At 38.6% G+C, this 19,514-nt stretch overlaps 1 protein-coding gene across 5 annotated transcripts in view; it reads left to right on the top strand.

The window, feature by feature from the left end:
• The window catches only part of reln (reelin), a 154,080-nt gene that overhangs the window by 21,715 nt on the left and 112,851 nt on the right, over positions 1-19,514 (top strand). For all 5 annotated transcript variants that reach the window (XM_016680552.1, XM_016680549.1, XM_016680550.1 and 2 more), the window contains exon 2: positions 5,375-5,482. In XM_016680552.1, the coding sequence (XP_016536038.1) occupies positions 5,375-5,482 (108 nt within the window). The remainder of the gene's footprint in view (positions 1-5,374; positions 5,483-19,514) is intronic.

The following is a 19,514-nucleotide window of genomic DNA, read 5'->3' on the forward strand; positions in this document are numbered from 1 at the left end:
CATCTTGTCTCTTGTTGTTAAATCAACTTCATGAACTTTAATTTCTGACTTAAAACCAAAACAATTTTCTTGTCGACTCAAACTGCATTTTCAAGGCAGCAGGTGGACTTTCATTTTCAAGTTTAACCACCTGTAAATGTTTTGCAGTGCAGTTTGTGCCCTAATGTTACTCATGGTGGATCCAGAGAAGTGTAGAAAGCCCCCGGCCCATCAATAGTTGAGCAGCAGCATGGTTGTGTGTGTCTGTAATGAGGCTTACTGCATCTCTTCATCAATATTATATGCTGGCTTTGGGCCAAGCGGTGAGCGCCGTGTTCTGGTATAAAGTGTGTGGGTCTGACTGTTATGCATACAGTGTGATGAGGATTTTGCAGAACTTCACTTCAAACCTCTTACAGATGTGCAAATACATCATCATGCTGGAATGCGGTCTCATCTTGATTGCCTTTTGCATCTCTGACCCTTTTAGTAACTAAAATTGCTAATTATATATTCAGAAAGATCAGAAGCTTAGATTAAAAGCTTTGGTCTTTTTTTTAAATGCTAAAATACGAAATTGTTTAGTTTTTTCCACATGAAACTGCAGAATACACAATTTTTCCCAGAACTGATTTCTATTTTCGTGTGTTTGTGTCGTTGATTTGCAAACCAAACGTTTCTTACGCAGGAAACGTCCTAAATTCAGTCCAGATGTCTCCCTGATCCGCTTCAAACCTTACGCTTGTGTTGTTTGCACATCAACAGTAAACGCTGTAAACAAACGCGTTCTCCATCACACTGAACCTTAATGCTCTCTGAATGAGATGCTCAGTAGTAAATTTCAGCCTCATTCCTCCCTCATGGCTCCTCATCCCCTTCGGCCAAAGCGAACAGCTCTCAAAAAATGAAGTATGGACGAGAATGTTAACGGCTAGCATCAAAGGCCCTTTTTCTGAAACGTGTGTGTGTGTGTGAGCGTAAAGTACCCCCACAGGTGATTGGATCTGATCCCATCTCATCTGATTGGTTCATCTGTCTGATGCGTTACACAGGCGAGTGAGAAAGTGCGGCAGGGTGGGGGTTGTTGGAGGCCAGGCTAAATAATTTAGATCTTGGATTTGTATTGATCAGGTAGCGCGGTTCTCCTCGGGCGGCTCCGCTACGCCGTCTCTCCCTGCTCTTGTTTTTCAGCGGTAACCTTCTGGCCCCAGCTTTACCTTCTCCTTTTTTTAGTCCCAACCCCCCCTACCCTTCTCCAACCTGCTCACCAGCCCGCCTTCAGGTGCATTTCTGCAAGGGAAAATGATTCCCTCATTTACCCCTGGAAGAACATTATGAACATGGGCTGATTTGCATTACAGAGCCAGGTTTTTATTTATTTTTTTCAGTATCTTTTTGGAGTAATGGAGGGTGTGTAACCTTGGTGATGCAGGTCAGTGGAATTGCAGAAATTAGCATTTTGGCTGCTCCAAGTTTAATGCATTACTCTATTAAATACAGTACAATGTCACGGCCTTGGATCAATACTGCAGAATGCAATTACTAATGAAACATGTCTCAGCTTAACATTTAATGGATTTGTTGAATAGGTAATGTGCTTGGAGGGGAAATGAAAAGCATGTTATGTTTGTTATCATATAAAGATGAAACTTATTCACGTAAATTAGATTTATTTTTGCAGTTTGTGGTTGATGCAGATGTTCAGTCAGAAACAAGGAATTGATAAAATATTTTTCAGCTGTTTTTATTTAATCTGTATTATATTTTAAGCTTTTACTGATTCTTGTTCAAGTTGCTGAGGGACTTATTTTCACAGACTTACTCTTGATATTTTTTTGTTGCATTTTTCCAGCCTTAAATTTTATTTCCAAAAAGTCGGAGTTGATGTTTAGATTCTCCAATCTGGCTGTAGTTTCATTTTTATCTAATTTTCTTGCGTTACGATGACCAGTATCATGTGTCGGACCAGCACAAAGCAGTGCATGCTTGTAAAAGTGATGGAAAATGATACAAGGTTTTGTCTTTTCTCTGTCAGTAATGTAAAAAGTGTTATGGAGTACACCTCTGCCAAGTGTGTACATCCAGAGAATGCAAAATGTTTCCCGTTCTAACTTACGGAAGAGCTCAAGCTCATCAGATGAGATGGAGAGAAACTGTGATCATCCATTTTCAGATAAGCTGATATTTTAGCTGTGGATTTGACTGGGCCATTCCCTTGTAGCACCATCTGGTTGGATGTTTCAGACCATCGTCAGAAGGTGAACATCCCCTACAACTTTACATTTCATGGATTTGTTGGATATGTTTGTCAGCGTTATATAAACTGGTGAATTTTGAAAAGCTGCAATTGAAACACTTTTATTGCCTCACACGAGTCATGTGATCGACAACCGGATGTTACTACTGGTGGAAACGATGAAGAAGATGGCAGGAAGTGGTAGGAGGACGATGACGCAGGTTGTTTTTAATTACTTATCATGTGAACAAACTTATTCAGATATGACTTTTAATCATGTTTCTGATTTAAGGGAAAAATTGCAATTGCAAAATTGTGTTTATTCGACATGAGTGGATTTTGACAGTTTTGCACACGTTTGTAATGGAAACGCAGCTACTGTTGTGGTAAAAATAAAAATGGCTCTATGTGCCTGGAAAATGCATAATACATAATACTACCTTTCATCTTCATGGCTGGTTTAAGGGTTTTTATGTTTTGGCTCCATTTCAGGGGCTTCAAACTCATTTTTGTTTTTGGACCAAATCAAGATCATGAATGCTCTGAAAGGGCCGGTTGTGCTAAAATGTATTTATAAAACCTGTTTACAAACTGTTAAAATATCAATGAATTCTTAAACTTAAATAATATTATTGAACATCTTTTCAGTCCCTCCAGGATTTTGTTTGTTGTACTGACTTGGAAATATTTGCACTTTTTTACGACGATAAATGCAACTGTTTAATACTCACTGTAAAGATCATTGACTGTATTCTGACATCAATTAAATCTGAGGCAGATGTTTAGTAGAAGCAATAAAGTTTTTGAGAAAAATCTGCAACAAACTCCCAATGATGTATTAGCGCAAAAAAGTGCAGAGATTTGTTGATTTTGCGTAAATTTCCACAATAATTCTCAAAACTGGAAGGACTGATTGATACGATTTGGCAGTAAACAGATAAAAACTGCATTGATTTGATTGAAAATATAATATTTAAGCACATTTAGTGTTCTGTCTAGAATCTAGAGGGCCACATAAAATGCTATGGCGGGCCGGATTTGGCCCACTAGCCTTGAGTTTGACACATGTGCTCTATCTGCTAAAATTTAATTTGATGCTGAAACTAAATAAAGATGGCAGCCAAAATATGTCTGTTGGCTGCATGTTTAGGTTCTAGTTGGGTTGAGGGTGTGTAAAATAAAGTGTTGAGTTTTAAATGTGACTTATGAGTTTAAGGATTGTGACAGAACAGGAAATGTCTGGATGCAATAAAGACGGTAATGGGATGAATTATTGAGGCTTTGATATGGATGAGAGCCTGGGAGAGGGAGATGGCCGAACGCCGCAGACGGGGTGTAACGCGTCCAACGTACACAAAATCACAGGGAACACACACATTCAGACACACTGTAAAACATTAGAGCCGCATTTAGTTGTGTCTACTGTCTTCTACTCTTTAAGTCAAATAAATTTATCCAGTTTCAGATTTTGAACCTAAATGTGAGTTTGTGAAAGATAAACTTGCAGCAGTAAGTTGTGTTAACTTTTTATTAATTTAGTCAAACCTCCAACAGTTGAAAAAACTGAGTTTTTAGGTTTGCACTTAAAAAACTGAAAGAAGAGAAAGACAGGAGCGGAAACTATTTCCCAGAATGCTTAGCGGCATGTTTCTGTTTCCTGAGGTGGAAGTGCGTTACGTTGATCTGACTCTGGTGTTTTATTAAGGCAAATGTTCATTTTAATGCAATTCTCAGTCAGCAAAGCTTGAGGATAATGTCCTGATCTCACTAAATGTTTCTGAGCTGAATTCATTGGGATGTTTAATAAAATTCATCATCAGATCAGAAATTTTGTTCAAACAAGAATTTAAATTAATCTAAAGTAAAATCAGTATTTATTTTAACTTGAGTAAAATAACAGAGAAATGTGGCTCTTTAACCAGGTGAGGCCAGTTTTTATTGATTAATGAAGATAAAAAACAAAGTTTAGTCAACTCGTCTCTTGTTGTTAAATCAACTTCATGAACTTTAATTTCTGAGTTAAAACCAAAACTATTTTCTTGTCGACTTAAATTGCATTTTCAAGGCAGCAGGTGGACTTTCATTGTCAAGTTAAAGCACCTGTAAATGTTTTACAGTGCACACACATGGTTCGATCCTGGCTGTGTTGTGGGACACGTCTCCCAGTCAGATGGACCCACCAGGAATCCGCTCTGCCCATGAAAACACACCAAGCCCAGAAGAACGAGCGTCCTGGGACTAAACTGATTATGTTTCTATTCATACTAAAAGAAAAACACATTAACACTGTGAGGTGTCTCCTATTCTCTTCATTACTTCTCAGTAAGCGCGGGGATCCCAGGGTCAGGAAGTATCAAGTCCTCCATGTTTCACTGCAGCAAAGCGTTTTGCTCCTCTGTGTGCAGAGCTGTTTTTCTGGAGGGGGAGCATCAGACGGTTCCCCTGAGCTCTGCGCCGTCTGACTGGAAGCGGTCCAGTAGCCGGTCTCCCTCTTTTTCCAGAGTTAAAGCCGACTCTGTGGGCCTGTCACTGCAGGCTTTTGCTTACCAGACAAATCAATGGTTAACTTTCTACAGGGCTGTAGATGCGTTCAGCTTGATGCGCTTTCAGGTTTTCCGCTGTCCGAGGAGAGCAAAGCTGTTCGGGTTACAGCCAATTAGCTCATCAGTTTTCTCTAATGCGTATGTCGATAGGGACAAGTCTTGTTAAAAGAGGGGTTATTTGTGAATCTACATTTCTGTGTCATTGAATTACCATTTGTTTCAGTAAATTATTAGTTTCATTGTTCAGGTTCATGTCAGCAAATTTGAAAATGTTTGTTTAGTCGTTTCAGTGATTTACTTCAAAGGTGAAAGTTGTTACACTGCAAAAACACATTTTACTAAGTAGTTTTGGTCTAGTTTTCTGTGCAAATATCCTAGTACACTTGAAATAAGAAACTTAACTTGGAAGAAACGTTTCAGTAAAATATGGGAGCTGGTTTTAAGTCAATCATTCCTTAATATTGAAGAAAAAATACTTGTTCCACTGGCAGATTATTGCACTTATAAATGTGTGCCGCCTAACACGTGATCAACATTTTACCTCTTTGTGCTTCGATGAGGCATGAATCTTCCCTTCAGCTTTTTAAAGAAACCTTCCTCCCTTCTGTTTCTTCAGTCTCCATCTCTACCAGTGTCCCCTTCGATGGTCTGCTGGTGACTGGCCTCTACACATCCACCCCAGTCCAGTCTGCTCCCATTCCTGCCCCCGCTGCTTTCGGCTTTGGTAAGTTACGTTTATGCTCATGGTAGAAGGTTCTTGTTGCTTATTGTTGTTGTTGTTGTTTACATCTGCTCCTTTCTGGAGGGCAAAAAAGACGAGTCTTTTACTTGCCATCCATGGCCGCGTTAACTAAATGAAACCTGGAGATGGAGGTGTTATTAATTTAGTGCGGTGTGCCAGAGCTAAGGGGAAAGTCATGCAGAAAAACCGATGAACGACTTGAAACTACTTGCATTCTTCTTTTCCTTATACCACACACACACACACACACAGACCCGTTGCCATGGCAACTGACTCACAACAGCTCCACTAGCTGACCAAGTAGAGATCATGTTGAAATGTGTCAGGATTTAACACCAAAAAACACGATAACATTTCTCACACAGAGTACTAGAAAACTAGACATGAGAAAAAAGTCAGAATTTTTTTAATCATCTCAGAAATTTTCTGGAAAAGTCATAAAAATGTCAGACTTTTGAATGTTAAAATTTCAAGCTTTTTTTTTCTAGAAAATTTCTGAAGTGAATCAAAAAATATGTCTGAGTTTTTTTTTTTTCTGTCTACAATATTCAGTTGTAAAGAACAGAACATTTAGTCCTTTACAGTTTTGTGTTTTCAGGCTTGATGTTTATTTTGCAATTATCAATAGGTGATTTATCTGAGCAAAGCGGTGGTTCACTAGCTAATTTAAACTCCTGCTCTATTGATCTGTCAGATAGTGTTTTGTGTGGCGCCTTATTTCTTCCAAATCAACCAAAACACACCAATTCAGCAGCACAGCTACATGTTAAAGTTGGCAAAGTCAAGCTAGCATGCAAGCTACGTTCATCTCACTCGCCATGTTTCTTTCTTTATAAGACGTTTTACTGACCTGTGAAATGTGATACTTTTGGACTTTCTTATCTAGTTATTGTACTGTTGATAATTATTAGCAAAATAATGCATCCTTTCTTATATATATATCACATGTACATTTAAAATTTAGCATGTTATGCTGTCAACTTGATGGCTAGTTAAAATAAGTGAGAAGTTTTAACGTTTCTATAAGGAAAACAAAACTATTGCACTCAAAATATAGAGAAAGAGGTTTTAAATGAGTATGTGTTATGTTGCTCCCAGAATGTTGAATGATGGAAGAATTTCGCCACATATGCTTTTTTTCATGTTTTTAAATAAAATACAAACTGAATATGACATAAATGTAAACTGAACACAAACAGACCAGTAAGGTTGGGGAAAAGTCTAACAGGAGACGCAGTTCCTTCGACTTGTTGGAAAATGTTCTTTGGGCAGGTTTGTCTGCAATTGGTTTCCACAAAAGAAAAGCATAACAACCGTTTCCAGGAGACAACTTAGTGGATGTGAAATGTTATTTTCAGGGATTGTCTCTGTGCAAACAATTTCCTGCATCCATTATCTACTTCTACTCCCATCGGTGGGTTTATCATTTTATTTGGTCTTAGTTTTGCTTTTTTTTTTTTGCCTGTTTTTCTCACAGCAAAAACAAAAAAAAAAAATTAGATTTGTTTTGTAAATTCAGCCTAATTATATGAAGAGGCGGCTGAGTAAAATGCAATTTCTTTGTAGGAACACAGTGGCCTCATTTAAGGAGCAGTTTGGCCAAAAATTTGCCTAAAAACCTTGGTTTGGTTGAAGTGAACTCTGGTGCGGATCGAATGCATACATGGATGCCAAAAAGAGAAATCCTACAATTGCTAAAATCTACATAGACTTTGATGTAAACCAGAATGCATTTGGTGTGAACGCACCATTAGCGTTCAAAAACAGAGCTAACTCTAGTGTTTAAACATAATGCCAACAATATTTTGATTGTTCCCTGCTTTTGACCAAATTGGTTCTTTCCTCTGCACTTCAGGACAACCCATAATGAATCATTTGTGCAGCACAGCAAAGATTTATTTTAATTTTCCATCGACGTTTTTAATCGCACTCATCACTACATCTCACCCTCAAGCTGCAAAGCCTGCTAACGCTCACATAAGTCGGCGGATTTGGGGTTTCGACTCCATCTCTTGGCGGCTCAGAGACATAAAAGTGGAGACGGACACAATAACGCTCCTTTCAGAAAACACAGGAAAAATGCTCAGCTTGAAGTGTTTAGTGAGAGGCTACTTTAGATGTGGTGCGTCCTGACAGATCCCCTTCTGCACTGGGTGGGGTCTTGCTGGTGTAGCTGCACAGGAATCCTCAGAGGCCCGGCTTGGAGCTGGTGCCCAGTGCACTCACTCATCCTGACTACCTCCAGTGTTCCTCAGACGCTGACTTCACCCTGGCCCGTCCGCTCTGCCTCCTTGGCAGTTCTGCTTACTGGGGTGGCATCCAAGCATGAATTGCGTCACCTTCTCTACACTCTAATGACTAGAAAATGTAGAAATACTGCTGCATAATGTTGCTGCTTGTGGAAGGAACAGTTAGGCTCCAGTATTTGATCAAAGCCTGGAAAACCTCGAGTTTGAGTTTGTGCAATCTGCCACGCCGTGCAGTCAGTTTCTTTCTTACTGCATTTTCTACCAGTGGGATCTGTAGGCAAATATAAAGATGATGTAGAATCTGCTTTATTTACAATTCTGAAATTGATAACCACACTGTAAAAACACAAAATCCTACCAAATATTTTAGTTTCTAGAGCAAATATCGCAGTACATTGAACTTAAGACAAACTAACTCACGAGTAACTTTTCAGCAAGAGTTTAAGTAAATAATTCTGAGTCTGATGAAAAAGTAGGAGCTTCACTATCAGATAGTTTTTTGATTATAACAAGATGTTTTCTCCAGGTAAAAGTGAAATAATCTGCCAGTGGAACTTGTAGTTTTTACAGTCAGCATTAAGCAATTGTTGACTTGAAACAAGATTTTATATCTTCCTGAAAAGTTACTTTAGTTTTGTCTTATTTCAAGTGAACTACGTAGGATTTTTGCAACAGAAACTGCAGGAAACTATTTGGTAAGTCTCGAATTTGGGGATTCCTCAAATTTAATTTACCTCATCAATGAGCTTCTACACTGCAAAAACACAAAATCTTAGCAAGTATTTTTGTCTAGTGCAAATATCTTAGTTCAGTTGAATTCACTGACTTACAAGTAACTTTTTTAGCAAGATTTAAGTTTGTTTTGAATAAATTTATCCAGTTTCAGATTTTGAACCTAAATGTGTTGTGTTAACTTTTTATTAATTTAGTCACCAAGAGTTGAATAAACTGAGTTTTTAGGTTTGCACTTAAAAAACTGGAAGAAGAGAGAGACAGGAGTGGGAACTATTTCCCAGAATGCATAGCGGCATGTTTCTGTCTCCTGAGATGGAAGTGCGTTACGTTGATCTGACTCTGGTGTTTTATTAAGGCAAATGTTCATTTTAATGCAATTCTCAGTCAGCAAAGCTTGAGGATAATGTCCTGATCACACTAAATGTTTCTGAGCTGAATTCATTGGGATGTTTAATAAAATTCATCATCAGATCAGAAATTTTGTTCAAACAAGAATTTAAATTATTCTATAGTAAAATCAGTATTTATTTTAACTTGATGTTGTGAGTAAAATAATATAGAAATGTGGCTCTTTAACCAGGTGAGGACAGATTTTAGTTAAAACTCACAATTCAAGATTAATGAAGTTAAAAAACAGTTTAGACAACTTGTCTCTTGTTGTTAAATCAACTTCATGAACTTTAATTTCCGAGTTGAAACCAAAACAATTTTCTTGTCGACTTAATTTGCATTTTCAAGACAGCAGGTGGACTTTCATTATCAAGTTAAACCACCTGTAAATGTTTTACAGTGTGTGGCAAAATGTTTGGACACTCCTGACCTAAAACTAACTCTTATTTCTTGCTAAATTAGTAAATTAGTCTTGTCTTTGCACTGGAAATATCTCCTACATTGTGTTTTTGCAGCGTAGAAGCTAATGATGTTACTCTGTTGGATCAAAACAGGCTGAGACTAATGAAGTAGAAGAGTTTAAAAATAAGATCGAGTGTTGAGCAGATCAACAGGAGGGTCACCGTTCCCCATTAGGGCTGAGGAGTTAAGACGGGGTGCGTCTTTAATTCTTCTGAATGGAGCCAGTTAACACATGAACATAAAAAAAAAATAAAAAATACTAATTCCCTCCTACTCGAAACACACGCACACTCCCAGTGTGTGGTTTAGGAAACATGTGGTCAGCAGATGTATCAGTGCAATATTTAATGTGCGCTCACAAAACGGCTAAAATTAAACCTCTTATGATCATCAGAGGGGAAAATAAACCAGCATTTATTGGATGTCCAGGAATGTTTTTGTGTTTTCACCTTGTTGCCTTTGTAGCAGATTTTTCCCTGGCGAGACCAACACAGCTTTCACTGTAAATACTCCAACTATTATTAACTTTTAAATGGTGATTGACTAGCTTCTAGACCTGAAACTAATATCACTTACTGTCATGAAGACACAGAGAGTGGTGTCAAACATAAGGTCCGCGGGCCACGTTTTGCCCACCATAGACTGTTTTTGTGGCCCTCTGACATCAGTCAATCCCTCTGTTTTATTGTGGAAATTCACGCAAACTTAACCGATCCCTGTGTTTTTTTCTTTTTGGGGTATTTTTGCACTGATGCTGCATAGGCCTGTCACAATAACCAATAAATCAATTAATCGCCTTAGAAATTAAAGCGAGCGCAATAATTTCTATTTGCATGATTTATCATTTTTCTCTTTCTACCAAAAACTGGATGATAAAATTCTTCAGTCTGGTCTCAGCGAATTGAAGGATAATTTTGTTTACAGAGACTTTGTTTTATTTGTTGTTTTTCTTGTTTTGTTTATTTATTTTTGACATTTTAAATGTCTTCCAGTTCCAAATGTGTTCACCGTTTGCTAGAATTTAAAGTTTATTGATCTTTAAGAATGTGTTCTTGCATTATGCCATTTTCTCTATATTACTTAAAAATGAAAAATAACAATATTATCGTTTATCGCAAAGACTTCTGGGACAATTTGTTATCCTAACAGACCAAACAGTCGTAAAGTCTCCTTTATGTTCATGACATTGTTGTTGGTTTTATGCACAAGTAAAGTGTTGAACATTTTTTTCATGTTATAAATAAATACTTTATCAATATTAAGTAATTATTGACTTAAAAGAAGCTCCCAAGTCACTTCTAAGTAATTTGTCTTATTTCAAGTGAACTAGGATATTTGCTGTAGAAACTGAACTGTGTGTAGCTGCTTTGTGTTTAGATTTGTTTTGTATGGTTGTGTGTTTTGCTGTTTTTCCCTTTGGTAAATTTAGCCCCTCCAGTGTTTAGTCACAAAGAGACAATGACATGCAGACAGAAGGCATCAGTTTAGATTTTTCCTATCCCTCAACAGCCACGCATGTCTCAACACTTTAATAAAAAATGTTTTGTTTTGACTTTTACTGCGTCGTCAGATCTCAACGCCCACTCGTTATTAAATTAGTCGGTGTGTGGCCAAAGCTGCGGCAGCCACTAAGGTATTCAAAGGAATGCCATTTCTGTGGGTTTTGGGCTGAACTGCGGCTGCAGCTCGGTCCTCCTCTGCCGTCAGTCAGCAGATCCCACATTTGCCGCTGGTTGGCTAACCTCAGGACCTTTATGATACTATAATTGCTCTGTTATGGCTAGTGAGACAAACTGGAGCTAAAAACAATGTTCTTTGTTTGGATCGGTGCCCACTCGGAGCACAGGGGTATAAACTGCTTGTGGTTTCCATAAAAATACCCGTTGGTCCTTGAGGCTGGGTCCGTCTGCAGTGTTTTTGTCTGTGTCCTGGTGCCAGGCGTTGAGTTTTATTTTGAAATTTATTATTATAATTCACACTTTTTAGCTAAAGTAGGCTGCGTGGTTTCATTTCAGGCTGGTGGGTGGTAAAGTTTGTCAATTCGGTTATTCACTACCGACCTGTTCAGGGTAATTTTGACATGAAAGTTGCAAACTTCATAGGTGTAAATGCATGGGGACGTCTGTATCTGCTGCCAGCGAAGCAATATGAATCTGAACTGACTCAGCAGCCTGAGAATTAGACCCTCTCCATGCTCTTGTTTCTCCAAAAAAAAAACTTTTTCAACTTAGACGACTTTCTTTCCAATCCCTCCAGGCTTTAGGGAACTTGAACTGAGATCTGGAAAGATTTCAGACTGAAAGTGACGGCTTTTCTTACCCTAATAATCGGTTTAGCTATCAAAACAAAAGGCTTGCTTTCATCTGCCACAAGGCAAATAACGAAGTGATGCATTGAGACTCATAGACCAATGTTTAAATGTCTAAATGGAAAGAATTGTCACGTTTGGCCTGATTTGTGTTTCTCCCCTAATGGCTAAATGTTTCCCTTCTCATCATTATCCATTCAAACACAAAAACAGAACAAGTATTTATTCTACATGTCTTCAGCTATGTTATAATTACATTGATGTAGGAGCACTTAAAGGAAAGAGGGGCTTTGGAAAAAACCGCCAACAGAGAATTGACAAAGTGTGTGCACTGTAAAACATTTACAGGTGGTTTAACCTGAAAATAAAAGTCCATCTACTGCATTGAAAATGTAATTTAAGTCACAAGAAAATAGTTTTGGTTTCAACTCAGAAATTAAAGTTCATGAATTTGATTTAACAACAAGAGACAAGTTGTCTAAACTTTGTTTTTAAAGTTCATTAATCTTGAATTGTGAGTTTTAACTAAAATCTGCCCTCACAAGTTAAAGAGCCACATTTCTATATTATTTTACTCACAATATCAAGTTAAAATAAATGTTTATTTTACTTTAGAATAATTTAAATTCTTGTTTCAAACTGCAGGAGCAAAATTTCTGATCTGATGATGAATTTTATTAAACATCCCAATGAATTCAGCTCAGAAACATTTAGTGTGATCAGGACATTATCCTCAAGCTTTGCTGACTGAGAATCGCATTAAAATGAACATTTGCCTTAATAAAACACCAGAGTCAGATCAACGTAACGCACTTCCACCTCAGGAGACAGAAACATGCTGCTAAGCATTCTGGGAAATAGTTCCCACTTTCTCCTCTTTCAGTTTTTTAAGTGCAAACCTAAAAACTCAGTTTATTCAACTCTTGGAGGTTTGACTAAATTAATAAAAAGTTAACACAACTTACTGCTGTAAGTTTATCTTTCACAAACTCACATTTAGGTTCAAAACCTAAAACTGGATAAATTTATTTGACTTACAGAGTAGAAGATAGTAGACACAACTAAATGTGGCTCTAATGTTTTACAGTGTTTGTGTAGAGGAATAAGGCGGGGAAAAATGACCCAAACATGCATGAAAAATGGCAAACGGGTCGTACGATGAAGGTCCGACAGAATGTGTTTGGTATAGAGGAGCGGAGGAAGATGAAGGGATGGCATTCCATCACTTCCTCTGACGGAGTGGCTGATTACTGCTGCCTCGCCAATGCTGAGCTGCTGAGAAACCGGTCAGTGATGGATAGCTCGTTTGGTTGGGTGATGTTTATTTTGTCGTTAATTTGCATATTTGTATGCATTTGTTGAGTCGTTGGCTTCTGCTGGTGAGGTTCAGTCCCCCCCATGTCGCGTTATGATGAATTTGGCCGTCTGACAAAACGGACAGCTTAGTGACGGGGACATCCAGCTGACACTCGGCTCCCATGACGGATGGGCTCATGCTAACACACAGCCACGATTAGAGATGAAATCCTGCCGAACCTTGACCTTTAGAGGGAGGGGCGAGAGGAGATCTGCTGCCAAGAGCGTAATCATGCACATTTAATTCCCAAAGGAACACCTTTGAACGCTGACAGCACCTACAGTGCCACGCAAACGTAGGGGAGACTGAGACGCACTGCAAAAACACAAAATATTACAGATTTTTTATAGTCTAGGCTCCAGTGCAAATATCTTAGCACACTTGAAATAAGACAAACTAACTTACAAGTAGCTTTGTAGCTAGATATAGAAGTTTGTTTTAAGTAAATAGTCTGATATTGATGAAGAAGTATTAGTTCCACTGGCAGATTATTTCAGTTATAAAAAAATTTTCCCCATAAGTTAATTTATCTGCCGATGGAACCAGTAGTTTATCATCAGTATTAAGGAATTATTTACTTTAAACAAGTGCGTATTTCTTGCTGAAAAGTTTATTTTAATTTAGTCTGTCTTATTCCAAGTCTACTAAGATGGTTGCACGAGAAACTAGACCAAAAATACTTGGTAAGATTTTGTTTTTGAGTGAATAATTTGCCTGTTAAATTTGTACTTTATCATTAAAGTAAAGAAATTAACTCAGAACAAGCTTCTATGTCCTGCTGAAAGCTACTCGTAAGTTAGTTTTGTCTTATTTCAAGTGTATTAAGATATTTGCTGTAGAAATTATAGACATAAATACTTTGCAAAATGTTTATGCCAGAAATGAAAATGCCTCCAAGATAAAGACTCCAAGAGTCTCTTTTTCCCCTCATTATTCAGACAGATTTAATGTCATCAGCTCTGCAAACAGTGATGTACTTCAGGCTGCTCAGTGGGCAAATTATTTTCTCTGTCAATCAAATAATCAGTTGAGTTTGGAGCAGAAATAAGTGAAATAATCTGAGCATTTGGGATTTTATTTAGTAACATTACCAGTCCTGAGTTATCACCCCTAAAACTGCACAAATATGTTTCCACTTCAAGGCTGCAACTTGGGAAGCCAGAATTTCTTGGAAAATTAGTTTCTGATGGAAACGTTGGAATTTAGAAGGTGTGATAATTGATGCACTGCAAAAACACAAAATCTTACCAGGCGGTTTTATTCTAGTTTTCAGTGCAAATATTTTAGTTCACTTGAAATGAGACAAAACTGATTTAACTTTTCAGGAATTAATAGAAGCTTGGTTTAAGCAAATATTTCTTAGCATTGATGACAACAGATTATTTCACTTATAACATGGGAAAAACGATTTGTACGTTGCATAATCTCTCAGTGGAGCTAGATTTTTTTCACCAGTAGTAAGAAATTATTTTCTTAAGAAAACTGCTATATCATGCTGAAAAGTTACTTGTGAGTTAGTTTTGTCTTATTTCAAGCGTACTAAGATATTTGCATTAGAAACTAGACGAAAGTATTTCGTACAATTTTGTGTTTTTGCAAAGTAGAGTGATCCACTGACCCCTAAACCCTGTGGGATTTTGTTCTACTCCAAAAAGGGGAAAAACGCTCAAATTATCAAATTGGTCCTCTGTAATATGCACACGTTTAGGTTGAAAATATCTACACATTCATCCATCTCAAGGCTGAAGGTTAGCTGCCGTCACCTCCCCGCCACCAGGCTGGATGGAGTGTCGGCGGAAATGTCAGTATATGAGAAATGGCAGCTCATCATGTCAGTATTTACAGAGACATACTCTCAGGTGTTTCCTGCAGAACAAAGCCTTGTTTTGAAATTCTGCGTGTTTCCTCGAACAGTCCCGGGAGATCGTGCTTCCGCGCAGCCCTCCTTCCTCTCAATCAGCTTGATGAGGACGCAGAGTGAGGCGCTATACCGTGTATGGAAAGAGCGCAGGATAAAAAAGAATGATACAAGAGAAAAGAGGTGGTGCACGGAGCAACGAAGGGGTGAGGAAAAAGGGGCTCCCATGGGGAGAGAAGCTGTCAGTCCCTGGGAGACATCAAACGCTGTGCAGCCCTGTGATCAGCTTGCACCCTGGCTCTCCTCTGACAGCTCCCTGACTGTGCCGCTTACACTCCTTCATACCAGCGCAGAGATACGCACGCTTACGCTTTCCTGCAGCCCGAGAGCTCTCGCTCTTTCCGACTTATCCGTTCATACTCCGACACATTCGTATTCCACACTTTCACTCGCCGTCATACATGGGATGCACATTTGCGAAGCGTTTACCTTGTAGCGACATCGTCAAGGTCGCCCGAGAGTCACAAACTGTTGCTGCGAAACTTTGGGCTCAGTGGAGGGGAGGTAGTGCTGTACTGCAAAAACACAAAATTTTACCAAGTATTTCTCGTCTAGTTTCTAGGCCATTTTAGTCTGCTTGAAGTATGACACAACTAACTTACAAGTAACTTTTCAGCAACATATAGGAACTTGTTTTCAGTGAAACTCCTTAAAGCGTCAGTATAATGTAAAATGGATGTTTTTGAGCTTTATGTCATGTTGTAATGTGATTCCCTCCTGGAGTGTTGCTTTGATTCTTTCATGCATGTTTGAGAAATCATTTGATCTCCATGGCAACTGTTATTCAACCGTTCAAAACACCTGGTTGGACCTGGCACCACCTTCGAGGAAGAAGCTCCTCCCCCACTGAGCTCCTTCAGACTAGCCAGTAGCAATTAGCAAACACCTGGTGTGGAACTGAGCGTCTGCTAGGCTCATTATAGCAGCTACTACTCAGTGCATAGCTGGTATAAACGTTGCTAAAGAGTTAAAGAGAAGCCATGTATGTTGTGATGACTTGCTGAAGGCGGAGCTTCAGAAAGAGCAGGAGTTTTTAAAGAGACAGGGTGTTAAATTACAAAGTCAAATTTCCTGTAAGTTGTAATGTTTAGCATTTTTATAACAACTGAAGGGAATGCTGTTACTTATTTGAGCTGTAAAATGGCACTTTCTGGCTCTAAAATATGTAATACTGAACCTTTAATATTGATGGAAAAGTACTAGATCCACTGACAGTATTTCACTTACAATAAAACATTTATCGCATGTTAAAAACGAAATAATTTGCCAATTGAATAAGCACTTTGTCAGCAATATTGAGGAATTATTGACTTCAAACAAACACCTACAATTTGCTGAAAAGTTACTTGTAAGGTAGTTTTGTCCTATTTAAGATATTTGCACTACAAACTAGATCTCACTTGGTAAAGTTTTGTAGTGTGGCAGCCATGGCGATGTTGAAGATGAGGATGATAACTCATCTGATCCATCACTCCTTCTCTGCTGGGGATGCGGGCACCAAAGGCAGATCCTTCCCGATGATGAATTCATTAGCGCCTGAGATGAAATGGGTTGTCAGGGCCAGGGTTATGTATGGGAGGTGATTTGTGTCCTCTGCGGCACGGCGTTGGATCAGACTCTGAGGTCTGTTGGGTCGGCTTGTTGTAAATAACGGCTCTTTTGCTGGCAGAGGGTTTCCCCATCCCTCTTGTCCAGATGAGCTGCTGTTCTGTCCTTCTTGTTGCTTAGCGCCCCCGTCCCCGAGGCCTGCAGGCTGCTAACAGGTGGCTAAACATTTGCGTTCTGTCAGAGTCCAGAGGACTGCTCAGATAATTATGCACCACTAAGTAATCAACAGTAGATTATCTCAGTGTGCACAGCCTCGTTAGAAACAAAAAAACAAGCCCAATTGGTACTTGAAACTGAAATTTTTTGAAAATGATTTAAAAGTGATCTATTATGCTTTCTTGAACAGTTTATGATAGGTCAGTGGGCTACATGCAAAACTTGTTCATTACATTTTTTGCACAAAATTATTCTTAGATAATCATATTCTAGTCTTCTCAGTTCTGCCTATTTTGAGTTGTTTTAGAGCCTCCTGTCACTTTAAATCCAAATAAGCTGCTGCTGTCCATGCCACCTACTCCCCTTTTACACTCACAGATGAACATTGGCACCAACAGATCCACAATGATGCAACCGTACAGCTTTGAAAAGCAGAAGTGGAGCCTCCTGCACAACCAACAAGAATGCAGCAAGAGGTTTCTGGATGTTAAGTCAACAACTAAACACGTGTCTTTTCCAGTATTGGAGAATTGAAAGGTGGCTATACTCTTAAATATATAAGTAAAAGGAATAACACATGGAGACGTAGTTCTTCCTGCTAGGCCAGTGGTGTCCAAAGTCGGTCCTCGAGGGCCGGCATCCAGCATTTTTTAGTTCTCTCCCTGGTTTAGCACACCTGGATCAAATGATGGCTCATTAGATGACCTAAGAGGAACATTGAGAATCTGAAAAGGTTGTTGCTACCACCAGGGAGAGAACTAAAACATGCTGGATGCCGGCCCTCGAGGACCGACTTTGGACACCCCTGTGCTAGGCCATAGACGAGCCGGAGATTTATTACTCTACCACAGATTCCTCATTACAGTTTCATCAGTTCAATACTCAAAAATCTTCCAAAGTCTCAACAAAAAATCTCCCCGTATTCTTAACATCACCCCTTTTTATACTCTCTCATCTTCACTGATGTGAGTTTGGAAAGTTTCAACCAATGGTGTTGCTACTCTTGATTTGTGTAGATTCTGGCGTGCCTTATACTAAGTGTGTATTGGATGACCTTTAAAATATTTGAGACCTCATGAGTTCAACATCTGCTCCATTTCAGAATTGCTGAATAGACCAATTTATCTCAGATTGTTGATCTTATCTGTCCAAACAGCCATCCTTTCCAAGTCATTTTTTGGTTCCATTTGCGCTTTGCACACAAATGGAAGGAAAGGAGTCAGATCAGTTTGACCTGGAGAGGCGCCAAAATCCTTTCGCAAAAACAACTCCTTAAATAGTATTTCCGCTCTTACACCAGCAGCCATTGTACATCGGTAAAACCAGCTGGCCAAACGTGCTGGAGCTCAGCTTGGGTTGCTAGGTAACGCGCTAGACTTTGCTGGGGTTACTAACAGGCTAGGCTTTGCTGGGGTTGCTAGGTAACGGGCAGTGCCTGCTGAATTGTGACTTATCAATTGGGAGATTTTTAAAACGTGTTTAAAACCCATTTAAAACAATAACTTATTCCCAAAATGGCTGGGTGGTTTTTTTAAGCGGTAGAAACACAAATGAAAGTATAAAAACATGCTAAATGTGAATTTTACATAATTCTTGATCAGACATCCTGACTGCTGAAGTTTTCTGTGTCATGTGATTTAAATAGACCTGTTAGAAACCGGTACTGCTCTCCATTTCTTTTTCTGAAATGAAATTCCTTCATTCAGTTCCTCTACCTTCTTTAGACGTGCTCATCTTCAGATCCATCAGTGGATTGTAGAACATTTCACATTTTTGTACATTACAACCACAAATACAAGTATTTTAGAAAACAAAGTGGTGCATCATTTTTAAGCAGAAAAAATATAGTTTTAAAGCTGCTTTTATAAATAAAAATCTGTAAAGTGTGGTGCATCCTTATGTTTTATCTGTAGTGCTTAGATGGCGTCTAGTAAGTTCAAAAGACGATGAATGAAGTTAAATTGAAGAAAATTCTGGGAGAAAGGAAGTCTATAACTGTACACTGAAAAACTCAAATTCTTACCAAGTATTTTGTCTTGTTTCTTGTGCAAATATCTTAATACACTTGAAATAAGACAAACCAAACCTACTAGTAACTTTTTAGTAAAGATGCTTGTTTTAGTTAAATAATTCCTTTATACTGACTCCAAAATACTAGTTTATAAAATACTAATTTATTAGTTTATATCATGGGAAAAATGTCTTTTTATAAGTGGAAAAAACTTCTAGTGGAATTATCAATATTAAGGACTTATTTACACAAATAAAGCTTATCTTGCTGAAAAGTTTGTTTTAAGTTAGGTTATTTCAAGTGAACAAAGATATTTGCACTGTAAACTTGGTAAGATTTTGTGTGTGTGTGAATGTTGGTGTTTTTTATGGATTTTTAAAGCTTTGACCCCACATAAATTTGTATGCTCATGCTGGGCATTGTCCTTTTCCTGCTGTATTTTTTTGCATCTAAATGTATGGTAAGGAGGTTCAGGGTAACCGAGAAAGCAGAAACAGGAAGGCGGGAGCCAAACTCACTGTGATAGAGATTTCAAAGCAGCCTGTGAGCTGTTGGGCACTCTTTTTATTTTTATTTTTTTTTGCTGCAGGAGAGAGCAGCAGGCGTAGGTTGTTTCTCCCATGTGTGGTCTCTTTCGAGCAGAGCTAAGTTATTTTCTAACCGTGCGGAGAGGCTGGTTACATGTCAAAGAGAACTGGAGAGAAATATGGATGGAAGAAAGACGGGGAGAGCATCGACTGAAAACGCCGCCCGTTTCGACACATTTCTGTGAACACCAGTGGGTTTGCATCATTTCAACACTGAGGGAAGCTGACTTTGA

Source organism: Poecilia formosa, unplaced genomic scaffold, assembly GCF_000485575.1.
Source record: "Poecilia formosa unplaced genomic scaffold, Poecilia_formosa-5.1.2 Scaffold246, whole genome shotgun sequence".
Taxonomy (NCBI): Eukaryota; Metazoa; Chordata; class Actinopteri; order Cyprinodontiformes; family Poeciliidae; genus Poecilia; species Poecilia formosa.